The sequence below is a fragment of the Antechinus flavipes genome, chromosome 1 (assembly GCF_016432865.1).
Source record: "Antechinus flavipes isolate AdamAnt ecotype Samford, QLD, Australia chromosome 1, AdamAnt_v2, whole genome shotgun sequence".
Taxonomy (NCBI): domain Eukaryota; kingdom Metazoa; phylum Chordata; class Mammalia; order Dasyuromorphia; family Dasyuridae; genus Antechinus; species Antechinus flavipes.
Window position 1 is genome coordinate 664,887,948 of NC_067398.1, and position 26,925 is coordinate 664,914,872.

The following is a 26,925-nucleotide window of genomic DNA, read 5'->3' on the forward strand; positions in this document are numbered from 1 at the left end:
TAAAGGATATTGAAAATATTGACAGTATGAAAGGAAGAGCAATCATTATGTTGAAGGGCCGATTTAAATTTGCTAAAGGACTAGAGTTACTTGGCCCAAAGGAGATAAAACATGCAATATACACTGAATGGCTTCACATATTTTAAGAGATGTTATATGGGAAAGAAATGGGATTTGTTCTACAAGGACTCAGAGCATTAGATAAACTTTGAAAACAGGCATATTAGGATTGAATAGAAAGGACAGCAAAAACAAACTCAGAGGCTCCCTCAGGAAAAGGGGAGTTTCTTCTTCATGGAGATTTTCAATGAAAGGTGTGATGCCCACTTGCCAGGTATAAGAGAAAGTGGAATTTTTGTGAGTACACTTTTATATTATGTATCCCATGAGATCTTTTCCATTTCTATGTTGATTTTATGATTCCAGTTAAAAAACAAACAGCCCAAAACTTTTTGTCATACAACTTCCCCATTCTCTCCCTTAGCTATTGGATATAGAAGTGGACATGCCCTGCTCACAGCATCTCTTCCTTTTTTTATGTTTAAGTACATTTTATATCTTGTTTAAAAAATTAAATTTATTTTATTCTGAACTTAAGAAACAAACAAGCATTTTCATAATATAGTAGAGTTTTTAAAAGCTGACTATACATAAAATTTTAAATCTATTAAGTAAAACTCATTATTCCTTTTAATATGCAACAAGTCACCATGCATCTTTTTTCCTTCTTTTTCTCACTTCCGCATCTTACAGCTACCATTAGATCCAAATATGTATGAATGTGTGTATATATGTATAAGTATATATACCTACACATACATACCTATATATACTCATTCTATTCATGCTTCTATTTATCAGTTCTTTCACAAGATGCAGATAGAATCTTACTTTATATATCCTTTGTAATTAATGTGAATACTTAAACAAAATAACTTAGTTGCTCAAAGTTGTTCTTAAAACATTATTACTCTTAACTTATACAACTTCCTATTGATTTTTCTCATTCATGTTTTTCTGAGATCATTGACAATATTATTTCTTATAGCCCAATAATATTAGATGGTGATCATGTAGCATTAATTGTTCAGCTATTCCCCAGATATTGGTCATACCTAATAATCTGCTATAAAAATTTTAGAACATATAGGTTGTTTTGCTTTCTCCATAATTTTCTTTGCAAACTGACCTGATAATGGAATTGCTTGGTCAAAGGGGATATAGACTGTTTAATAAGTTCTTGGGCATAATTACAAAATGCTTTTCAAAATGGTGGAGTCACTTCATAGTTTGACCAATAGTCAATTAATATTTCATTTTTTCTACATCTACTCTAATTTTTTTGCTTTCTTATTCAATGACTTTAGTCAATCTGATAGGTATAAAGTTATATCTCAGCGTTTTTGCATTTCTATAAGCAATAATATATAAAATAGTTTTCCTATGGTTACAATTTCTTTTGATATCTTCATCAGAAAACTTGCTTGTTCATATCCTTTTTCTGTTGATCAACTAATTTCTTTATTCCACTGAACAATGGTCATTGATGTTCAGAGCTGATTTGAGATGGTGTTCATTTTGTAAAAGTGGCTGTTTATATTCCAAAGATTGTATGAACTAAAAAGAACTGTGGAGATTTTTAGGTTCACATCATTTCTCTTATGTTGTGTGTAGAAATTGTGACTTGTTTAAGAGCAGAAAGGCAATAAATTGCAGAGAAAGGGAAAGAAACTAGAAATAATTAGTCAGAGTTTGCTGTTTTTTCATTTCAGATACAAAAATAAATGTATTTTCATGCCATGTTCTTCTCACTTCTCTTTCCCAGCAGAAAAGTCGACCCCATAGTACCAGGAAACCAAACACAATTCACTGAATTCATTCTCCTGCGATTTTCTGAGAAACCAGAGCATCAAGGGCCTCTCTTTGGCCTGTTCTTGGGCATATACTTGGTCGCAGTGGTTGGAAACCTGCTCATAATGTTGGCCATTGGCTCTGATTCTCACCTTCACACTCCTATGTACTTCTTCCTTTCCAATTTATCCTTTGTGGATCTCTGTGTGGTATCTACCACAGTACCCAATATGTTGGTGAGCATCTTGACCAAAAACAAGGCCATCCCCTATACAAACTGTCTTGTCCAGATGTACTTCTTTATAGTTTTTGCTGGTTTGGACAATTTCCTCCTCACTGCAATGGCCTATGATCGTTTTGTGGCTATCTGTCATCCTCTACATTACACAGCTATCATGAATCCTAGGTTGTGTAGCTTGCTGGTATTCCTTTCCTGGATAATAAGCCTCCTAGATTCCCTTCTTCATAGTCTGATGGTAACAAGGCTCTCCTTCTGTAAAGACCATGAAATGTCACACTTCTTTTGTGATCTTGCTGAGGTTTTGAAACTCTCTTGTTCTGACACCTTTATCAATTATATCTTGATATATATTGTGGCTGGACTGCTGGGTATTCTACCCCTCACAGGAATTCTATTCTCTTATACGCAGATCTGTTCTTCCATTTTAAAATTCCCATCTGCTCAGGGTAAGTATAAAGCCTTTTCAACTTGTGGATCTCACCTCTCTGTTGTTTCTTTATTCTATGGCACAGGGTTTGGAGTGTATTTGAGTTCCTCAGCTACTCACTCTTCCTGGAAGACCACAGTTGCCTCAGCAATGTATGCTGTTGTCACCCCCATGTTGAATCCCTTCATCTATACACTAAGGAATAAAGACATAAAAAATGCCCTTAGGAAACTCATTAGCAAAACAGCCTCTTCTCAGTGATGGGAATGGCTCCTTGTCTTTGGAATGAAACACTGGTACTTCTGGGAAAAACACTGGGAGATAGAAAGTTGAATTCTTCATTTCTCTCATTCAAATCTATTCTTTCTTTAGCCATTAGAGTAATTTTCCTAAAGCTTAGATTTCATTCTGTCACACTTATTCCACTAAATACCAATGGCTCCCAGTTGTCTTTAGTATTAAATACAAAATCCTTCATTTATTATTCAAATCCCTTCATAATGAAGCCTCATTTTTCATTTCTAGTTTTCTAATATTTTATTCCTTACCACATACTCTTGGATCCAGTGTTACTGGCTTTTTTGCTATTCCATGCACAATAAATTCCATTTCTTTGTTCTGGGCATTTTTTCAGGTTGTTCTCCATGTTTGTAATGCTCTCTCTGCTCCATGTTGCCTACAAGCCTTTTTTGCTCTTTTTTTTTTAAGTAACAAGTTTTTTTCAAGAAATCTCATCATTCACTGGCAACCTCTTTTAACCCCTACTAATTCTAGTCTCTTTCCTTTGTTAACCATCTACAAATCATTATTAATTTATTATTATTTATTAATATATTAAGCATTATTATTCATATGTCAGTTGTTTGTATATATTTCTTTGTATGTTACCTTCTCCATTAGATTGTGAAATTCTTGAAGTCAAGAATTGTATTTTGCCTCATTTTGTAGCCCCAACACTTAGCACAATGATCAGGTTCTTAATAAAAGTTGATTTATGAATCTCAGAGCACCTATTATACTGGTTGCCTCTTCTCTTATTTATTAAAAATAACCTTGATCTTTCCCTTTATGGCCTTTATTCCTGAAGTTTCTACCCCAAAGTCATCAGGTTGAACACATTGCTTTTTCCCAGGATATTTTCTACTTCAAAAAAATACTGGATATCAATTCACAGAGGCAGGATTTTAGTTCTCAACTCACGACTTATGAACTATGTGTTCTTAGCCAAGTTACTTAATATCTTTCTCAATGTTTTTTTTATTTCTGAAATGAGAATTTGAAAACCTTACTACCTAAAATTGTTTTTTATACATCAAATTAAATATATTATATGAAAGTATTTGCAAACTATGAAAAAATATAAACCTAGAGGAATGGAAGAAAGAAATTAGGGGAAAATGAAATGGGATTTCATCATTGGGGGTCTAGGTGCTATCATCTTTTTCACTAAACTGATGACCAATATGAATTGCTAAGTAAAAACAAAATCATCACATGGTGGCCAGCATACTCTCCAGATAAGTGCGTTGCCTGTTCCAGAGATCAGGTTTTGTGCTTTGCCTGATACTATCAGTGAAGACTTTTCTTTAGTGGAACCTGTAAAAACTGTACCTCTAATGACATAGTCTTTGGAAAGCTAAGATCAACTCCATATGCCAGTGAGATGTTGAATGTCTATATCTGTGAAAAGGCCATTTGCTTTCATGATAATCTAGTTTTTATTATATTCAATCACTTGTTTGGTCATGTCACAAGTTTATTTAAGATGATTTATTGGCTCCCTATTATATTAATGATAAAATTTAATTTCCTAAGACTTTTAAAACACTTCAGAATCTAATTCCAACATGTGTTCCTTAGCTCATTTTGTGTCAATGTGCCAACATACTCTATATTCCAGTCAAATTCATCTACTTCTAACAATGTTCCCATCACTTCCTAATCATGAGCCATTCATTACACAAGCTATTTCCTGTTGGGTTCTTGTTCTTTTTTGTAATGATAATAAGATGAGATGGTTCTCTCTGGGGGAGAGGGTAGGTTTCTCGGGGGAAGGTTTTTCTTGGAGGCCGTCTTAGTTGCAGTTGAAAGTAATAATCACCCAAATGCAGCCAGCTGGTAAAAATACAAACGTTTATTTTCTCCTTTCAAAATAGCCTGGTTAGTTGAGGTCTATCTCTCTGCTTGATTCCAAGAACTCTTGCAGATTGTCCTTTGCTTTCTTCAGCCTCCAGCCAGCACAAAGATGGAATGAATCTCTTGTTTCCTTCACTTGGGGCTCGGCAGCTTTCTGGTGAGTCTTTCAGACCAGCTTGGTCTCAGTGGGGGAAGTGCAGGAGCCCAGACACCACAGTGGTGTGAGATGAAGATGAATCTGGTTGTGCCTCTGGGAGAGCCTTCTCAGTCTTCCACTGAACTCTCGATTTGTAGCTTCTTCCTCTGAAAACTCTCCTTCTGCCACCAGCAGCCAAGTGGAAAATATTCTCTCTTGCCTTGGAGAGAGGGCTTCTGGTGTAATTCTGCTGAAATCTGTCCAAGAGCCTCTATCTGTTTCTTTTATACGAGAGAGAGGAATTGTGGGATACGAGAGAGAGGGATTATGGGTTTTTTCCCATAGTGCTCTCTGGCCCTAAGAGCTCCAAGGGAGGTGTGAATTCACAAAGTTACAATCTCCCATAATATAATCTCCCATACTTGTGAACTCCGATGAGTAAAGGTGTAAACACAAGCATTGTACTAATTAGTTCTACTTAGTACCTTGTTTCAGGTTCTGGCCCAAAACATCTTCTTGTAAGATCATATCAATAATCTATCAACTCTAATGAGTTAGCAGTTTGTAAAGATTCCAACAATTTCCCATGCAAGGAACAGAAGATAACCCATATTCACCTTTGTCTCTAGGATTACATAGCTCTATTCATCACTAAATTTGAGTGCTAATTGAAATAAGAATGATCAATTTCTACTGTTGTTAGTATTACTTTCACATCTACCAAATTTACTGCACACCCTTCATGATTGCTTATCCATGAACAACTTTAATTTTCACTCCACAATGGAATATATGCTCTTAGAGTATAGAGAATATTTCATATTTGGTTTTTGACACAAATACATAATCCAGTACTTGACACATTGTAGGCATTTTAAGAATGCTTGATATGAAGTGACTTAATTTTGACCCTCTATCTCTCTCATGAATCACAAAAGCACAGAAGAGAGTTTCTTCTTCAACTTCTTAAATCAGGAAATAATCATCTCTAGATCTAAAATATTCCTGAAAAAAGGTGGATCATTCATTTTTGGCTTGAGCTCTTTCATTTACAGGGAACATTTTACCTTTTAAACTGTTCGTTCCCATTGTTGGGCTGACTGCTTTAGTTGTGAAAAGAAATCTTCATTAGCCTAAATCTCCTGAATCAATTTCTACATTCCAGGAAAATCAAAAAGAAGTGAAAGACTATCCACACAGATAGGATAAACATTTGTCACAATATAGGAAGAATAGTAACTGAAATATAAAGAAATTCACAATCTTAAGAAAGAATAAGACTGTGATTGTACATACATAAAATATATCAAAATTATTCACTGGCCCAAGGAGTGGAAAGAGGAAAAAGAACAATAGTGAATTTAAAACTCAAATCTTTAAATAGAATGTTTCAAAATTATTTAATTTGTAAAATAATAAAATAAAATATACATTTTTTTAAAAAGAGGAAAACTCATTTTATTAGATGTCAATTCAAAAATGCACAAAGACCAACAAACCATATAAATTAAGATACTAATAAAAGGAGGCAAATTTGACCTACTATGACTTCATGAGACTTGTTAATGCAGATTCCATGGCTTTGAAAATATATAGTCTATATAAAAGAAAAAATATATGTAAAATGTGGGATGAGGTATCACCAAGGATACTTGAGTAAGGAAATCCAATGGTCAGAATGAAGAAGCATAATAAAGATCATTGTCATAAAGATCAATGGGCACATACATTCAAGGAATTATGTCATTATATGCACTAAAGGCCAACTGAACAGAAAGATGAATTAGATGAGTTTAAGAAAATAGACCACAGTAGAGGAGTAAGGTATATTAGTAAGGACATACTTCATTTATTTTGCACTTCTGATTGAGCCTTTTATTTCCTGAGAAAAGAACAACCAATATTATTTTACCTGGCTAATAATTTATTTTTCAAGAGGTAGAAGAACCATTCAGGAGATTTTCCCCTTTCAGAAACACTTTCTCGGTTTTAAGATGAATTAGATAAAGTTGTTTTCCTTTCCCACTCTGATTTACTTTGATTTGGTAAAGTCAGATTCTTCATGTGGGTAAAAATATTTAAAATGTAAGGCAACCATGTGGTCTTTTCTACTTTTTTAATCTGGGAAAAATATCAATTCCTCCATTAATCATTTCTTTTGAAATATGATGTTGAATCTACTCAATTCCCCGATTACTTTTACCTGATCATTTTCTTGTTTCTCAATTTCCTTATTTAGATGTGAACATATCCTGCCAATTGCACCCAGCATCTATATTTCTAGGTCCTACATATATTTGCCTTCAGCAATCCCAAACTATTCCACCAACCCTGGAGTTCTGATTGTAAAGGGCATAAATATGTTGTTTTTTTACTCTGAATTAGAATGAATGTGTAACTTTATCTAGGATTCCACAAGATATCTGCTGTATAACGTTACCATTCTCCTCAAGCTCTGACCTCCATTCTCTCCTTTTTCACTCTGGAAAAGAAACTGGATTTTGAATTTGAGGGTTTGAGTTCAAAATCTGGCTTTTCCACTTGTGTGACATTGAGCAAAGTCACTAGAAACCATAAATATTTCCTTGCCTGACACTGCCCCCAGAGAATCCATCAATTCTAGGATGGAAAATAGTCTATTTGTGCCTCCTTGAGACATCATTGCTCATGCCTGAGGTCAAGTCTCTACTCTTTCTTGAGGGCATAGCTAATGTTTTCTTTCCTGATGACAATAATCTATGACAGAAGCAAGTGCAGGAAAATGTGGCTTCTTGATGGATGCTCAGTAAGTGTCATAAGGGAGAAGGCAATCTAAAAGGAAAGGAGGCCTTTATCAGAACCTTTAAATGTAAAGATGTTTTGCCAGTTTGTTGCTTCCCTTCTAATCTTGTTTGTATTAGTTTTGTTTGTACAAAGGCTTTTTAATTTGATGTGATCAAAATTTTCTATTTTGTGATCAGTAATGGTCTCTAGTTCATCTTTGGTCACAAATTTCTTCCTCCCACAAGTCTGAGAGATAAACTATCCTATGTTCTTCTAATTTATTTATAATCTCGTTCTTTATGCCTAAATCATGGACCCATTTTGATCTTACCTTGGTATATGGTGTTAAGTGTGGGTCCTTGCCTAATTTCTGCCATACTAATTTCCAGTTATCCCAGCAGTTTTTATCAAATAATGAATTCTTATCCCAAAAGTTAGAATCTTTGGGTTTGTCAAACACTAGATTGCTATAGTTGAATATTCTTTCTTGTGAACCTAACCTTTTCCACTGATCTACTAATCTATTTCTTAGCCAATACCAAATGGTTTTGGTGACTGCTGCTTTATAATATCATTTTAGATCAGGTACAGCTAGGCCACCTTCATTTGATTTTTTTTTCATTAATTCCCTTGAGATTCTCAACTTTTTATTGTTCCATATGAATTTTGTTGTTATTTTTTCTAGATCATTAAAATATTTTCTTGGAAGTCTGATTGGTATAGCACTAAATAAATGGATTAATTTAGGGAGTATTGTCATCTTTATTATATTCGCTCAGCCTATCCAAGAGCACTTAATATTTTTCCAATTATTTAAGTCTGACTTTATTTGTGTGGAAACTTTTTTGTAATTTTGCTCAAATAGTTCCTGACTTTCCTTTGGTAGGTAGATTCCCAAATATTTTATGCTATCAACAGTTATTTTGAATGGAATTTCTCTTTGTATCTATTGCTGTTGGATTTTGTTGGTGGTGTATAAAAATGCTGAGGATTTATGGGGATTTATTTTGTATCCTGCTACTTTGCTAAAATTATGAATTATTTCTAATAGCTTTTTAGTAAAAGCTCTGGGGTTCTCTAGGTATACCATCATATCATCTGCAAAGAGTGAGAGTTTGGTTTCCTCATTGCCTACTCTAATTCCTTTAATCTCTTTCTCGACTCTTATTGCAGAGGCTAGTGTTTCTAATACAATATTGAATAATAATGGTGATAGTGGGCAACCTTGCTTCACTCCAGATCTTACTGGGAAAGGTTCCAGTTTTTCCCTATTGCATTTGATGCTTACTGAAGGTTTAAAATATATGCTCCTGACGATTTTAAGGAAAAGTTCATTTATTCCTATCCTCTCAAGTGTTTTTATCAGGAATGGATGTTGGATTTTATCAAATGCTTTTTCTACATCTATTGAGATGATCATATGGTTTTTGTTAATTGGGTTATTAATATAGTCAATTATGCTAATAGTTTTCCTAATATTGAACCAGCCCTGCATCCCTGGTATAAATCCTACTTGGTCATAGTGTATTATCCTGGGGATGATTTTCTGTAATCTTTTTGCTAATATTTTATTTAAGATTTTAGCATCAATATTCATTAGGGAGATTGGTCTATAATTTTCTTTCTCTGTTTTCAATCTACCTGGTTTAGGTATCAGTAGCATGTCTGTGTCATAAAAGTAATTTAGTAGGACTCCTTCAATCCCTATTTTTTTCAAATAGTTTATTTAGCATTGGAGTTAATTGTTCTTTAAATGTTTGGTAGAATTCACATATAAAGCCATATGGTCCTGGGGGTTTTTTCTTAGGGAGTTGGTTAAAAGCTTGTTCTATTTCTTTTTCTAAGATGAGACTGTTTAGGATATTTACTTCTTCCTCTATTAATCCGGGCAAGCTATATTTTTGAAGGTATTCTTCCATTTCATTTAAGTTGTCAAATTTATTGGCATAAAGTTGGGCAAAGTAACTCCTAATTATTGCTCTAATTTCCTCTTCATTAGTGGCGAGTTCTCCCTTTTCATTTTTAAGACTAACAATTTGATTTGCCTCTTTCCTTTTTTTAATCAGATTTATTAAGAGTTTCTCTATTTTGTAGGTTTTTTCATAGAACCAACTCTTAGTTTTATTTAGTAATTCAATAGTTTTTTTAGTTTCAATTTTATTGATCACTCCTTTTATTTTTAGAATTTCAAGTTTAGTGTTTGACTGCTGGTTTTTAATTTGTTCCTTTTCTAGCATTTTTAGTTGCAAGGCCAATTCATTGACCTTCTCTTTCTCTATTTTATGCAAGTAGGCCTCTAGAGATATGAAATTTCCCCTTATTACTACTCTGGCTGCATACCACACATTTTGGTATGATGTCTCATTATTGTCATTTTCTTGGGTGAAGTTATTAATTATGTCTATGATTTGCTGTTTCACCCAATCATTCTTTAGTATAAGATTATTTAGTTTCCAATTATTTTTTGGTCTGTTTTTCCCTGGCTTTTTGTTTAATGTAATTTTCATTGCATCATGGTCTGAAAAGGATGCATTTACTATTTCTGCCTTACTGCATTTGAGTTTGAGGTTTTAATGTCCTAATATATGGTCAGTTTTTGTATAGGTTCCATGAACTGCTGTAAAGAAAGTGTACTCCTTTCTGTCTCCATTTCATTTTCTCCAGAGATCTATCATATCTAACTTTTCTAGTATTCTATTTACCTCTGACTTCTTTCTTATTTATTTTGTAGTTTGTATTTTGTAGTATCGAATTCTGAGAGTGCAAGGTTGAGATCTCCCATTATTATAGTTTTGCTGTCTATTTCTTCTTGCAGTTCTCATAATTTCTCTTTTAAGAATTTAGATGCTACACTACTTGGTGCATATATGTTTAATATTGATATTGCTTCATTATCTATGCTATCCTTTAGCAAGATATAGTGCCCTTCCTTATCTCTTTTAATTAGATCAATTTTTGCTTTTGCTTGATCTGAGATCAGGATGGCTACTCCTGCTTTTTTTACTTCAACTGAAGCATAGTAGATTCTGCTCCAACCTTTTAGCTTTACTCTGTATGTATCTCCCTGCTTCAGGTGTGTTTCTTGTAAACAACATATTTTAGGATTTTGGCTTTTAATCCATTCTGCTAACCACTTCCTCTTTATGGGGGAATTTACCCCATTCACATTTATGGTTAAAATGACCAATTCTGTGTTACTTGCCATCTTGTTAACCCGTTTATGCTATTCTCCCTTCCTTCCCCTTTACCCCCGTACCCAGTATTAAACTTGTGAGCACCACTTGCTTCTCATAGCCCTCCCTTTTTAGTATCCCTCCCCGAGCCTTAGAGTTCTTCCCCCATCTTACTCCTTTTCCTCACAGTTTCTTTATTCCCTTCCACTTAGCTTGTTCCTTCCCTTTTCACTTTTCCCTTCCCACTTTTCAATGAGTTGGGAGAAATTTCACCATAAATCGAATATGTCTAAAATTTTTATCTTTAAGCCAATTCTGATGGCAGTACGATACACACTATATTCATCCCCCTCCATTCTTTCTCTCAGATATAATAGGTTTCCTTTGCCTCTTCCTGAGATGTAGTATCCCCACTTTACCCTTTTTCTGGTACAATTTTCTTTCCACCTCTAGTTTCTAGAACAAGGTATACATGTATTCTTTATATATGTTTATAGCAGAAATATAGTTCCCAAGATTTCTTTTTACCTTTTTAGGTTTCTCTTGAGTTCTATATTTGTAGATCAAACTTTTTGAGAAGTTCTGGTTTTTTCATCAAAAATAGGTGAAATTCACTTATTTCATTGAATGTCCATCTTCATTTCTGGAAAAAAAAATGTTCATTCTGGCTGGGTAAGTTATTTTTGGCTGCATACTTAGTTCCTTAGTCTTTTGGAATATCATATTCCAGGCCCTTCTATCTTTTAATGGGGATGCTGCTAGATCCTGGGTAATCCTTATTGTGGCTCCTCTATATTTGAATTGGGATTTTCTAGCTGTTTGCAGTATTTTTTCCTTCATCTGAGGGTTCTGGCATTTGGCCACTATATTTCTTGGTGTTTTGATTTCAGGATCCCTTTCAGTAGGTGATCGATGAATTCTTTCAATGTTTATTTTACCCTGTGTTTCTATGACTTCTGGGCAGTTCTCTTTGATAATTTCCTGGAAAATAGTGTCCAGCTTCTCTTTTTCATCATATTTTTCCAGGAGTGCAATAATTCTCAGATTGTCTCTCCTAGATCTATTTTCCAGGTCTGTTGTTTTCCCAAGAAGGTATTTCACATTTTTTTCCATTGTTTGATTTTTTGGGTTTTGCTTGACTGATTCTTCTTGTCTCCTCGAGTCATTCAATTCCATTTGTTCGATTCTGATTTTCAATGAAGTATTTTCTTCACTCAATTTTTTTATATCTTTTTCTAATTGTCCAACTGAGTTTTTAAGTAAGTTGTTTTGTTCTATGGATTTTTTTTCCATTTCGCCAATTTTATTTTTTAGAGAGCTATTTTCTGTTTCCATTTCACTAATTCTATTTTTCAATGATTTGATTTCTTTATCCACTCTGTCTTTAAATGAGTGGGATGACTTCTCCAGATTCTCTTGCAAAGCTGAACATTTTCTATAAAGCCCCAAGCAGGAACTTTAAAGAGGATGACTATTTGAGGAAGGTGGTGTTCAGAAGCAAAATACTGGGGAAGAGGAAAGGGACAAAGGAAAAAGAAAATCAAAATTTAGGGTAACTAAGATGGCAAAAAATACAAAATTAGTTATTTTAACTGTGAGTGTGAATGGGATGAATTCTCCCATAAAACAGAAGCAGATAACAGACTGGATTAAAAGCTAGAATCCTACAATATGTTGTTTACATGAAACACATTTAAAACAGAGTGATATACATCAAGTAAAGATAAAGGGCTGGATCAGAATTTATTATACTTCAGATGAAGTAAAAAAAAATTGAGATAGTGATCCTAATCTTAGATCAAGTAAAAGCAAAGATATATCTAATTAAAAGAGATAGGGAAGTAAACTGTATCTTGCTAAAGGGTACCATAGATAATGAAGCAATATCAATATTAAACATATATTCTCAAGTGATATAGCATTCAAATTCCTAGAGAAGAAAGTAACAGAGGTGCAAGAAGAAGCAGACATCAAAACTATACTAGTGGGAGATCTCAACCTTGCTCTCTCAGAACTAGAGAAATCAAATCACAAAATAAATAAGAAAGAAGTTAAGGAGGTAAATAGACCGTTAGAAAAGTTAAGAATGATAGATCTTTGGAGAAAATTGAATAGAGACAGAAAGGAGTTTATGTTTTTCTCACAGTTTCATGGAACCTATAGAAAAATTGACCATATGTTAGGCCATAAAAACCTCAAAATCAAATGCAGAAAGGCAGAAATGGTACATGCATTTTTTTCAGATCATGATGCAATAAAAATCACATGCAATCAAAGATTATGGGGAAATAGACTAAAATTTAATTGGAAACTAAATAATCTAATCCTAAAAAATGAATGGGTGGATCAGCAAATCATAGACACAATCAATAATTTCATCCAAGATAATGACAATAATAAGACAACATACCAAAATTTGTGGGATGCAGCCAAAGCAGTTATTAGGAAAATCTCTAGATGTTTCCTTGCAGAAAATAGATAAAGAGAAAATCAATGAATTGGGTTTACAACTAAAAAAATCTAGAAAAAGAGCAAATTAAAAACCCTCAATTAAATGCCAAATTTGAAATTCTGAAAATAAAAGGGGAGGTCAATATAATTGAAAGTAATAAAACTATTGAATTAATAAATAAAATTAAGAGTTGATTTTATGAAAACAACAGCAAAATACATAAGCCTTTAGTTAATTTGATTAGAAAAAGGAAAGAAGGAAATCAAATTGTTAGTCTCAAAAATGAAAAGGGAAAACTTTCCATCAATGAAGAGAAAATTAGAGCAATAATTAGGAGTTATTTTGCCAAACTATGTGTCAAAAATTTAATAATTTAAGTGAAATGTAGGAATATCTACAAAAAATAGATTGCCTGGGTTAACAGAAGAGGAAATAAATTATTTAAAATAGTCCCACTATAGAAAAAGAAATAGAACAAGTTATCAATGAAGTCCCTAAGAAAAAATCTCCAGAAGCAGATGGATTTACATGTGAATCCTACCAAACATTTAAAGAGCAACTGATTCCAATATTATGCAAATTATTTGAAAAAAATAGGAAAATAAGGACACCCACCAAATTCCTTTTATGACACAGACATGTTGTTGATACCTAAACCAGATAGGGTGAAAACAGAGAAAGAAAATTATAGACCAATTTCCTCAATGAATATTGATGCAAAAATCTTAAATAAAATATTAGCAAAGAGATTACAGAAAGTCATCCCCAGGATAATAAACAATGACCAAGTAGGATTTATATGAGGAATGCAGGGCTGGTACAATATTAGGAAAACTATTAGAATAATTGACTATATCAATAGACAAACTAACAAAAATCATGATTGTCTCAATAGATGCAGAAAAACCATTTGATAAAATTTAATACCCATTCCTATTAAAAACACAAGAGAGTATAGGAGTAAATGGACTTTTCCTTAATATGATCAGTAACATCTATTTAAAACCATCAGCAAGTATCATATGTAATGGAGACAAACTAGAACCATTCCCAATAAGATTGCCCACTATCACCAAGGTGAAACAAGGTTGACCACTATCACCATTACTATTCAATACTGTATTAGAAATGTTAGTTTTGGCCATAAGAGAAGAAAAAGAGATTAAAGGAATTGAAGTAGGTAATGAGGAAACCAAATTATCACTTTTTGCGCTGATATGATGGTATTCTTAGAGAACCCTAGAAAATCAACTAAAGACTACTAGAAACAATTCACAACTTTAGCAAAGTTGCAAGATACAAAATAAATCCACATCATCAGCATTTTTATATATTATCAACAAAGTCAAGCAGCAAGAGGTACAAAGAGAGATCCCATTCAAAATAACTGTCAATAGTATAAAATATTTGGGAATCTATGTGCCAAGGGGAAGTCAGGAACTAGATGAACACAACAACAAAACACTTTCCACACAAATAAAGTCAGATCTAATGAGTTGGAAAAAATATCAAGTGCTCATGGGTAGGTGAGCGAATATAATAAAAATGACAATACTACCTAAAAGTAATCTATTTATTAGTGACATCCCAATCAAATTCCCAAGACATTATTTTATAGATAAGAAAAAATAGTAACAAACTTCATTTTGTGGAACAACAAAAGCTAAAAAATTTCAAGGGAATTAATTTTTTAAAATGCCAATGAAGGTGACTTAGATGTCCCAGAACTAATTCTATATTATAAAGCTGCAGTAATCAAAATCATTTGGTACTGAATAACAAATAGAGCAGTCAATCATTGGAATAGGTTAGATTCAAAGGACAAAATAGTCAATAACTATAGCAATCTAGTGTTTGACAAACCCAAAGACCCCAGCTTTAGGGATAAGAACTATTTGACAAAAACTGCTGGGGAAATTGGAAAATAGTATGGCAGAAACTAGGCATTGACCTGCACCTAACACCATATACTAAAATAAGGTCAAAATTGATTCATGATTTAGACATAAAGAATGATATTATAAGTAAATTAGAAGAATGTAGGATAGTTTACCTCTGGAGAAGGAGGGAATTTGTGACCAAAGATAATTTTGGTTATGTTAAGTTAAAAAGTTTTTGTGCAAACAAAACTAATGCAGACAAGATTAGAAGGGAAACAATAAATTGGGAACATTTTTTTAAATTTAAGGGTTCTGATAAAGGCCTCATTTCTTAAATACATAGATAATTGACTCAAATTTATAAGAATTCAAGCCATTCTCCAATGGATCAATGATCAAAGGATATGAAGACAATTTTCAGATGAAGAAATTGAAACTATTTCTAGTGATATAAAAAGGTGCTCTAAATCACTATCAATCAGAGAAATGCAAATTAAGACAACTCTGAGATACCACTACACATTTCTCAGATTGGCTAAGATGACAGGAAAAGATAATGATGAATGTTGAAGGAGTTGTGGGAAAACTGGGACACTGATATATTGTTGGTGGAGTTGTGAACAGATTCAGCCATTCTGGGGAGCAATTTGGAACTATGTTCAAAAAGTTATCAAACTGTGTATACCCTTTGATCTAGCAGTGTAACTACCGGGCTTATATCCCAGAGATCTTAAAGGAGGGAAAATGACCCAAATGTGCAAAAACATTTGTGGCAGCCCTCTTTGTAGTAGCAAGAAACTGGAAACTGAGTGGATGCCCATCAGTTGCTGAATGGCTGAATAAGTTATGGTATATGAATATTATGGGATATTATTGTTCTATAAGAACTAATTGGCAAGGGCAGCTAGGTGTTGTAGTGGATAGAGCAAGTCCTGGAGTCAAGAGAACCTGAGTTTAAATCTTGTCCAGACACTTAATACTTCCTAGCTGTGTAATCCCAATTGCCTCAGCAAAAAAAAAAAAAAAAAAAAAAAGAAAGAAAGAAAAGAATCAACCAATAGGGTGATTCTTCTCTAAAAGAAGCCTGGAGAGACTTACATGAACTGATATTAAGTTAAATGACCAGAACCAGGAGATCACTGTACATGTCAACTGCAATATTATACAATGATCAATTCTGATAAATGTGACTCTTTCCAATAATGAGATGATTAAGGTGAGTTCCAATGATCTTGTGATTTAGAGAGCCATTTGCACTCAGAGAGAGGACTGTGGGAACTGAATCTGGATTACAATATAACACTCTTTTTGTTGTTATTCATTTGCATTTTGTTTTCTTACTCATTTTCTTTCTTTTTTGATCTAATTTTTCTTGTGCCACATGATAGTTGTATAAATTTGTTGATATATATCGGATTTAACATATTTTTTAAACATGCATATCATATATTGATGTCCCAGCCCACTGCCTGATCTATATGCCCATCCTTCGGTGGCCTAGACTTGGCCAGTTCACCAGCCTTGGGGCTACAACCCAGCTCATACAGAGATAGACCAACCATGAGGTGTAAACATTCTGTCTTTATTCAGTCATCCTCTCAGTGGGGGTAGCAGGAAGCAAGAGTACAAGAGAGTGAGCTCTACTCAGGGCTGTCTATATATACTAGCTCTCCTTCAGGATTGTCCATGCTCAGCCCACTCAGAACTGAGTAGGTGGAGCCCTCAGAAGGGAGGCTTCTGGAATTACATCATAGGATGTTACATCATAGGAGGAGATATAGCAAGAGGACACGCCCCTGGCCATCTATTAGTTCCTTTAACTCCTGCCAGACATAACCTCCTGCCTCAGAGGCCAAGCCCCTTTTTACCTCCTGGGACGCCCAACCAGCTGATCTTGAATAGTGGTGGACAGGCTCCATGGCACATCTCAAGAGAGAGCAGGGCCTGATTGCTCCTATCAACTCCTCCTTTTTTATTAATAAGACTGAATGTTCTGATGTTGAAGAATGAGAAGCTCTTTCGTAAGTACCTCTATGGAATTTTTTAAACATATAGACATATAAAGCATCCTAGCAAAGTAGGCAAAAGCAAAAGAAACAACAATACAAAAATGGCTACATAGAGACCCATGGGATACAATAGAAGGATATGGGAAAGGAAGTATGTTGGATCCAATCACTAAGCCAGTCTGGCAAGGGTAGTCATTTCTCCCCCATGATGCTGTTTCAGGCATTTCTTGGATCGTCCCCTTTTCTTCTTCTTCAGCTCCTGTATTAATAGGGGCAACTTTCCTTGATCTTTCTGGAATCCAGCAGCCTTCCCCATCAGGTCCTGCAAGACATAAATATCCTGGCCCTCTCCAAAGTACTAAGGGCTAATGTCCCTCCTTGTCCTTCCAAAGGACCTTTTGTGTGTTCTTCAACGCTTGAAGCACTGTTTTCATGAGGCCTAGTTTTCTGTCCTGTCCTGTCAATAAGATTGTGCCAAATGTATCATTCCTGGACAAGGTCCAGTATCCCTGTCTAGACAAAAAATTGTCAGTATGTAAGGTCTTATTGACGTCCATCTGTGTGGGCCATCGGGGGTTCTGTCTACTTCCTCCCCCTTTCTGTTTAATAAGGGTGGCCTTCAGAGTACGATGAGCCCATTCCACTAGGGTCTGACCCTGTGGATTATAGGGAATCCCTGTATTATGTTTAATTGTGAATGTGGCGAAGAAGGTGGCCATCTGCTTAGAGGTATAAGCTGAACCATTGTAGATCTTTTTATTAGGAACTCTGTGAGAAGAGAAGCAAGTATAAAAATGTTTAATGACTGAAGGAGTGTTCTCACCATGGCCCAAAGGAATCTAGAAAAGATTTCAATACACGGTCCATATGTGTCACATCCATTTGCCACAAATCATTGGGGAATAAACCCTGGGGATTAACTCCTTTACTAGGGGGAGGAGGAGAAACAGAAAAAACTGAACATACTGCTTCACTGTCTACTGGGTTTGTTCCCAGGTGAGGCCATAATGGCAATGTAGAGAATTAGTGGGTACATAGAGAAATTCACGAGCACATTTAGGGGCTGTGGCAACCATGAGAAGGGAGCAGTGCAAGTCACATTCTGCCACCACATTGCCCGCAAATATGCCTCCTGCACAGCATTGGTGAGAAAATATACACAGGACATAAGTAGGATGTTTCCTAGTCTGTAAAATCAGCTGCAGTTCAGCAAGAAGGTCAGCAATTGAAGAATTCTGAGGTTGTAAGAGACCATCCTCAGTGCCTCTGAGCACTGGGACAACATGTAAGCTGTCTGATATGATGTTAATGGGCTTAAGGTATCTCTTATAGGCATGAAGGATAGCAAAAAGCTCATTTTTTCTGGGTGGAATCAGAGTGAGTCTCTAACACCAGAATCTCTTCTACGCACTCATGATAAATTGAGGCCTTGTGGTTCTTAGTGGCGTCAGTAAAGATATTTGCACCTTGCATAGGCTCATCAACAGTTGTCTTATGAGGGGGCTTTACTATAATGTGGGACAGCATGGGAAGGAGTAAGCATGTAGAATGGAGGCTTAGTGTAGCCCATTGGGCACAATATGCCCATGGCCAACAAGTTTGCATCATTACTTCTCTAGCTCCTGGTTCAAAGAGTAAATACAGTAAGGGTCTTTTCCCTGTTAGATGAGAAGATCTTTTTACTGTCCCAAGGGCAAGTTCTCAGAGCATTCCAATATGCTTTGGTAACATTTTCTGTGGTCTTTTCATGTATGCATGTTCCAAAATTTTACTACCTTGATGTAATACCATGAAAGGACTTTTTTGATTTATTAAAGAGACCTCTACAGGACATGTGGAGTCCCATCTCACCATTCCAGATTTAGAAGCAAGAACAATGATCTTATGAATTGCATCCTTCATGGAGGAGGTCCCTTTATGAGGGGAGTTTAGAGCGGACTCTCTTTTCAAAATGTTATATAAAGGCTGCATCAAAGAAACTAGAATAGGGGCACGAGCTCTTATCCATTGAAATTGTTCAACTAGTTTCTGAAATAAGTTCAGAATATTCACCTTGTCTAATTGTAAGTTAGGTATCCGATTAGTAACTGTAGAAGTCCCCATGCAGAGCCCCAGGTAAATGATGGGATAGTTGTGTTGGATCATTTCTGGGGCTACCACCAGTCCATGCTGAGCGAGAATACTTATGGTCTCTTTTAGCAGCACAGAGAAATCTTTCCTACTGCTCGTTGATAATAGTATATCATCCATGTAATGCAGTATTGTGGTATGAAGCCATGCCTTCCTAATTGGTTCTAGCATTTGCCCTATATAACCTGACACAAAGTGGGGCTACAACACATCCCTCAGGGGAGAACTTTCCATTGGTAGTGCAGATCAGATCCTGCATTGTTCATAGAGGGAATGGTAAAAGCAAATCTTTTCTTCTCCTCTGGGGCCAGAGGGATGGAGGAGAAACAATCTGGTATGTCTATTACTGTTACTGGCCAGCCAGTGGGTACTAGATTAGGAGATGGCATGCCAGGCTGTAGGGCTTCCATAGGTTCAATAGTAACATTAACAGCCCTAAGATCCACTAGCATTTTGAATTTCCCAGATTTTTTCTTTATGATAAAATATGTCTGGCCTTCAATTGTTGTTGAACTATATCTCTTAGGGCTTGGGCCTTATCTGCAGAAAGGGACCATTGGTGCACCCACAATCGGGTGTTACATTTCCACGTTATTGGTGTGGGGGTGTGATATGAAAGGTGGTGCCCAAACACCCAATGTCCCCAATTAAAAATCCTGTGGGGATGGTATATAAACTGAGGCCCCACAAGCCTTCAGTATGTCCCTGCTCCATGGATTATACCTGAGGCTGTGACCACCAGGGGTTGGAATACCTACTGTTTGTCTGCAAACTGCCAGGGCAGGTCTTCTGCTGCAACCCCTTTAGATATAGCAGCCACGAGGGCATCCATTTGAAAGGCACTGGAGCCGACATCCTCACATCTCTTTATTATCTCTTCCAGGCCAGCCTCCCCATCTAAAGTAAACATGGCCTTCTGGCGGTTACTATTAGCATACAATTAGCCATTTTCTGTATAAGGAGGCTGGAGGCTTCTCTGCCCACTGACCTCTCAACAACTGCCTATAGGCAGGCCACAAAATCAGGAAAAGGTTCATCTGAGCCCTGTTTAATTTTAGTCATTGAGTGCATCTGCTTTATAGAAGCTTGAATTTTGCTAAATGTTCACTGGGCACATTGGGACACAGCTGCATATACTGATGCATCACATTGCTTTTGATTCTCCCTTCTTTCATCCTTACAGCTCCTACTATTTTTTGGAAATCATCTGGAGGGGTGCAGTTCTGCATATCCCTCGCAAAGCTTTTTTGCCAAGTCTGCAAACAGTCACCCACTGCAGAGACCCAGGCTTAAGGTAGACTTTAGCAATAGTCTTCCAATCATTCGGGGTTAGTGTACTGCTAGAGGCTAAGAGAGCCAACAGCTCCTTAACATGTGGAGGGTCCACCCTGTAAGTATCCACTGCCTCTTTCAGGTCCTTAAATTTCATCCACTCTAAAGGGACCCAAGTCCTTCCGTGTGGGCCTTCAAAGCATCTAGCCAAGTTTTTGCTTTCTCTATCTCCTTCCTCCACTGCTTTCTGTATTATTTGTCCTAAACTTGTCTAGGAATTTCCAAAGCCTCCTCAAGGGGGGACAGAGGGAGCATATGAGAAACATACCTCCTTAAGAAAAGGGGGAAATGGGGAAGAAGGCCATGCTTTGGAGATGGAAGTGACCTTTCTTTGCGTCCCTTTCTCCTCCCTCATCTTATCTTTTTTCTCAAGGTCATATGTCCCTTTGTTTACTTCCTCATTCCTCATCTTATCCACTTCCTGCTTCTTCCTTATTACCTCTTCCTTTTTCATCACATCCACCTTCTTCATCTTCTTATTTACTTCCTTATTCTTTCCCACAGCTAACTTCTGCCTGCTCCATTTTATGGGAGCAGCTGGTCCTGGTGAGTGCAGGTTTACGATCCTCATTTGTTTTATGACTCTCCATTTGCACTTCATTATCTACTTAATTTGAATGGATTTCGGCTTGTATCTCTTATGCTTCTAATCACTTGATAAATGAGGTGATGCCATTCTGGGATGGCTCCCTCAGTTTCCTTATCATAGGAAGCCATCTGATTACCTACTACCTCCCACTTACTTAAATCTAGCCCATTATATTGCACCATTGGACAGCAAAGTTGCATAGTGTCCATAAATGCTGGGCTGTTTTTAAATCACTTTCCAATCCTGCTTCCTTTATTAGTGTATAAATTTCTTTTCCTAGCACCTCTGGGCATAGGACCTTCACTGTAATTTTCCCATACGGAACGTTCCACTCCCTAGAGCAGAGTTCTATCTCTGTTCTCACCCTGTAGACCTGCTACATGGTTCCTATAAAGAGGACCACTTGTCCCTGCCCACTACCTGATCTATATGCCCATCCTTCTGTGGCCTTGACTTGGCCAGCTCACCTGCCTTCAGACTCCAACCCAGATCACACAGAGACAGACTGACCAGGAGGTGCAACATTCTGTCTTTATTCAGTCATCCCCTCAGTGAGGTTAGCAGGAAGCAAAAGTGCAAGAGAATGAGTTCTGCTCAGGGCTGTCTATTTATCCTTCTTCTCCTCCAGGATTGTCCATGCCCAGCCCACTCAGAACTGTGTAGGCAGAGCCCCAGAAGGGAGGCTTCTGGAGTTAGTGTTACATCACAGGAGGAGATATAACAAGAGGACAGCATCTCACCCTCTCAAAAAACCTATTTGTTTATTTAACTCCTGCCAGACACAATCTCCTGACTCAGAGGCCCAACCTCTTTTTACCTCCTGGGCCCTCCCTACCAGCTGACATGGCATACTGGCTCCATGGCACATTTCAAAGAGAGAGCAGTGTCTCATTGCCCCCAGTAATTGGATTGCTTGTCTTGTAGGAAAGGAAATGGGGGGAAGGAGAGGAAAATTTGGAACACAAGACTATGCAAGGACAATGTTGAAAAATTATCCATGCATATATTTTGTCAATAAAAAGCTATAACAATAATTTTAAAAATATGCATGGATAATTTTTCAACATTGATCCTTGTATAGCCTTGTGTTCCAAATTTTCCCCTCCTTCCCTCCACCCCCTAGATGTCAGGTAGTCCCATACATGTTAAATATGTTAAAGTATATGTTAAATCCAATATGTGTATACATATTTGTGCAGTTACCTTGCTGCACAAGAAAAATCAGATTCAGAAAAAAGGTAAAAATAACCTGAGAAGAAAAACAAAAATGCAAGCTGACAATAACAGAAAGAGTGGAAATTCTATGTTGTGGTCCACGCTCATTTCCCAGTGTTCCTTCACTGGGTGTAGCTGGTTCTATTCATTACTGATCAACTGGAACTGATTTGGATCCTCTCATTGTTGAAGAGAACCACATCCATCAGAACTGATCATCATGTAGTATTGTTGTTGGAGTTTATAATGATCTCCTGGTTCTGTTCATTTCACTTAGCATCAGTTTATGTAAATCTTTCCAAGCCTCTCTGTATTCATCTTCCTGATCATTTCTTATAAAACAATAATATTCCATAACATTCATATACCACAATTTATTCAGCCATTCTCCAATTGATGGGCATCCATTCAATTTCCAGTTTCTAGCTACTATGAAAAGGGTTGCTATAAACATTTTTGCACATACAGATCCTTTTCCCTTCTTTATTATCTCTTTGGGATATAAGCCCAGTAGTAACACTGCTGGGTCAAAGGGTAGGCACAGTTTGATAGCTTTTTGAGCATAGTTCCAAATTGCTCTCCAGAATGGCTGGATGTACTCACAATTCCACCAACAATGTATCAGCGTTCCAGTTTTCCCACATCCTCTCCAACATTCATCATTATCTTTTCCTCTCATCTTAGCCAATCTGAGAAGTGTGTAATGGTATCTCAGAGTTGTCTTAATTTGCATTTCTCTGATCAATAGTCTTTTGGAACACCTTTTCATATGACTAGAAATAGTTTCAATTTCTTCATCTGAGAATTGTCTGTTCATATCCTTTGACCATTTATCAACTGGAGAATGGCTTGATTTCTTATAAATTAGAGTCAATTCTCTATATATACTGCCCCCAGGGAATATGATCCCTATAGAGCCTATAAGTGCTCTAAAGGAAGGGAAGACAATGTGAAAGAAGAGGAAGTACAATAGATACTTCTGTTATTCCCTCTTTCCCTCTTCATCAGAACCTTTAACTGTAAAAATGTTTTCCCAGTTTATTCATGCATAAGTTTTGAAAATAAAAAGCTTTAATAAAAAAGAAAAATATCTCCGCATATGTTTTGAAAATAAGCTTAAAAAAAGAAAAAAAAACATCCTCCTCATTGATTTTTTGTACTTCTTTTTGCATCACTTTCATTTTTCTTCCCATTTTTTCTCTACCTCTCATACTTTATTTACAAAATCCCTTTTGAGCTCTTCCATGGCCTGAGACCATTATTTTTTTTTTTTTTAGAAAAAAGTAGATGTAGGCATTTTGACTTGCTATTCTCTTCTGAATATGTATTTTGATATTCCTAATTAACAGAGTTTTTCTGATCAGAATCTTTTTTTCTTTTGTCTACTCATTTCACCAACCTATTGCTTGGTTTTTAACTCTTTGTTAAAGTGGGGCTCTATGGAGGGTGCAGTGTTCCAACTTCAGGGAGTTTACATAAGGGGTTTGTGTTTTCAGAGATACTTCTAGGGAACTGTACTGTGACCCAGCACTGTCACCCAGATCTGAGTCCGTGCAAAGCAAGAGACTCCTGTCTTTGTGTTAGCAAAGAAGACACCTGCAATCCATCTGACCAGCTATTTGGCCATCCTAACTGTGTGTTGAGATCTCTGAAAGCTACTTCTATTATCACTTTTGCCTCTGCTCTTGCTACAATGCTGCTTCCACCATTGTTAATTCAGTGACTCCTAAAGCCCACTCCTCCTTTGTTTAAGCTCTTCACACTCTAATATACTAAACTTTTTTTGTCAAATTGTTCTTGGCATCTGTAAGGTGAGCTATCTGGAGATTGCTGCCACTGCCACCAATTCAGAAGCCTTTCCTCATTATTTAAATGTATATTTGGAGATATTTGAGAGAGCACTTTTGTGAGTTCTAGCCTTGACTCCATCATCTGGGCTCCATCTCTCCATTTAAATGACTTTTTTGTTTTATACTGAGCTAAATATGCCTCTTTTCAATTAGTGAGTGGTTTATTTCCTAACTCTGAATCCATGCAGAAAAATATCACATTTCTTATCACACACATCTCTGTAAATATGTAAAGATTGTTATGCCATCCCACATAGCCTCTTTTCTGGGCTAAGAAATCTTAGTTTCTTCACCTAATCTTCATAGGCCCTTCACCATCCTGACTTTAATATTAATAAATAGAAAAGGAATAGATTGTCCTGTGGCAATCACAAGAGGGCCTCTGTCTTAGTCATTGCTAGCAAGATTCTTGACAGAGTTCACTTTAATAGGCTGACCCCACACTTAGAAAGAAATTATCTACCTGAGCGTCAGTGTGGCTTTACAAGTGGCTGAGGAATAGTCGATATGCTTGCTGCCCAAAAATTCCAAGAAAAATTCTCAGAGCAGAACAAAGTTCTAGATGCAGAGATCTAGGTCTCTGATATAAATTAAGTCAAAATTTGGTTTCCCAGAGAAGTTATCATCATCAGCATAATTCATCAATTTCATGATAGTATGTTTGCCACATAGTTCTGAACTATGGACAATGATCTTGAATTTTCCCAGTCACAAATGGAGCGAAACAAGATCGTGTATTTGCTCAGATGCTTTATAGCATGTTGTTTTCAACCATGTTGTCACATGCCTTCAATGAGGACAAACATGGAATCAAAGTCAGCTACTGCACTGACGGTAAATTAGTCAATTTGAAAAGGCTATGAGGCAAAAACTAAAGTGAAGTGAATGTTGGTGCATGATTTTTTTGCATGCAGATGATTGGGCATTCAATGTAGCCTCCAAAACAAAGATGCAACAAAGTATGGATCAATTCTCTGCTGTTTATGCTAATATTGGCCTAATAATTAGCACCTAGAAAACACAGCTCCCCTATCAGCCAACACCATACCATCCATAAGTAGAACCATCAGTTACAATAAATGATGAAGTTATATTTGCTGTGGCTAAGTTCACTTACCTTAGCACTATACTTTCTTGTCCAACCTGTGCCAGAGCTAATATTGATCTGATTAGCCATCATCAGTTATACACACTGTAACTTAACTGTACCATAATAATGTCATGTTGGTACTCTCTGACAACCATATGAATATGGCCTGATTCTGTTAGGGCATTTACAGTAAGAGTGTCTCATTACTTTAAAAAGAAACCCATTTATAAATTTGTAGATACTTCATAATGGGATCCTAAAGGGACTGCAGAGTCTATCTAATTCAGGTCCCATTCAAATCATGATCATCTACACTAATCCACATAAACAATACCCTAATGTGCTCTTGAAGATCAACTAGCTTTGAATAACTTTATTATGCCATGAGTCAATCAATTTCATTGTTAGATAGCTCTCATTGGTAGGAAACTTTCTGCCAGGGTTCTCTATTGAACTGTAGGGAGCTGAAATATTCCAGGAATGAAAATACAATTGTATGATTTGCCTAATGAATAGCTATGGGGACTTTAGAAATCACAAATATTCCCGTATCTGCTATTGCCCCCAGGGAAAACCTCAGTTCTAGGATGGGAAATAGTATACTTTTGCCTCCCTGAAATACACCCCTTAGGTCACCTCTACCATTTCTCTAGGGAAACTTAATGATCATTCAGAAGCAATAGTCATCAAATGTGGCTTCTTGGTGATAGCCGATAAGTGCTCTAAAGGAAGGGAAGACAAGAAAGAAGAGGAAGGCAAGAATAACAGATACTTCTTTTATTCCTTCTTTCCCTCTTTCTTTCCTCTCCTTCTTCTCTCTTTTTTCTTCTTTTCTTCCTGCCTTTGTTTCTTCTTTCCTTTCTTCGTTCCTTTTCACCTTCCTTCCTGCTTTCCTTCTTTCCTTCCCCTTTTCCTTTTTTCTTTCCTTTCTTCCTTTTTTATCTTCTTTCCATCCTTCTTTTCTTACCCTTACTTCCTCCTTTACTTACTTCCTTCTCTCCTTTTCTTCCTTCCTTTCTCCCTCCCTTCCCTTCCTTCTTCCTTTCAATTGGACCCAAACTGAACTCTTTCTATAATTGCTCTTAAGCCTTGCTTGCTTTTCCCCTTGTGGTAGTATTGCTTGATATTTTATTCACAGTCTGGGAATGATCTCATTGCAAAATTAATTCCATATGCTCCATTATTTTATCCCAAACTTGCCCTCTATCACTATAGAGGACTTTGGCAGTTGAGGCAAAACTGACTCTCACCATACATCTGTAGGCTGAAGGGGTGCTGTTCCTTAGAGCAGTTTTTGCATTTTAACACATGTACCCTAAATTCCAAATATATTTAGTAGTTGTCCATATAGAAATCAAAACATAAATAAGAGATATTAGTTGGTCATAGTAATATAGGTAATAAGAGTACAGATTTCATTTGTCTTGTTTGGTCCTATAGCACAGAAGTAAGGTCAATGAGTAGATACAGAAAAGGAGTCATTTCTTGATGAGATTAAATGAGACCAACAAGAAGAGCTGTCCAGAAGAGTAAAGAGCTGCTTTAAAAGGTGGTGGATATTTGTTCTTAGATTTCTTTAGACAGAGGATAGGCAGCTTCTTTTTGCATATGTTATAGTCAAATCAATATTTAATAAATGCCTGAAACACAA

The 26,925-nt window shown here is 36.2% G+C and overlaps 1 protein-coding gene across 1 annotated transcript; it reads left to right on the forward strand.

Annotated features, from left to right (window-relative positions):
- The first annotated feature begins 1,799 nt into the window (after positions 1 to 1,799).
- Positions 1,800 to 2,780, forward strand: LOC127548277 (olfactory receptor 7G3-like). Its single transcript, XM_051975611.1, has one exon. It carries the CDS (start codon positions 1,800 to 1,802, stop codon positions 2,778 to 2,780), a length of 981 nt encoding a protein of 326 aa, XP_051831571.1.
- Positions 2,781 to 26,925: the final 24,145 nt, after the last annotated feature.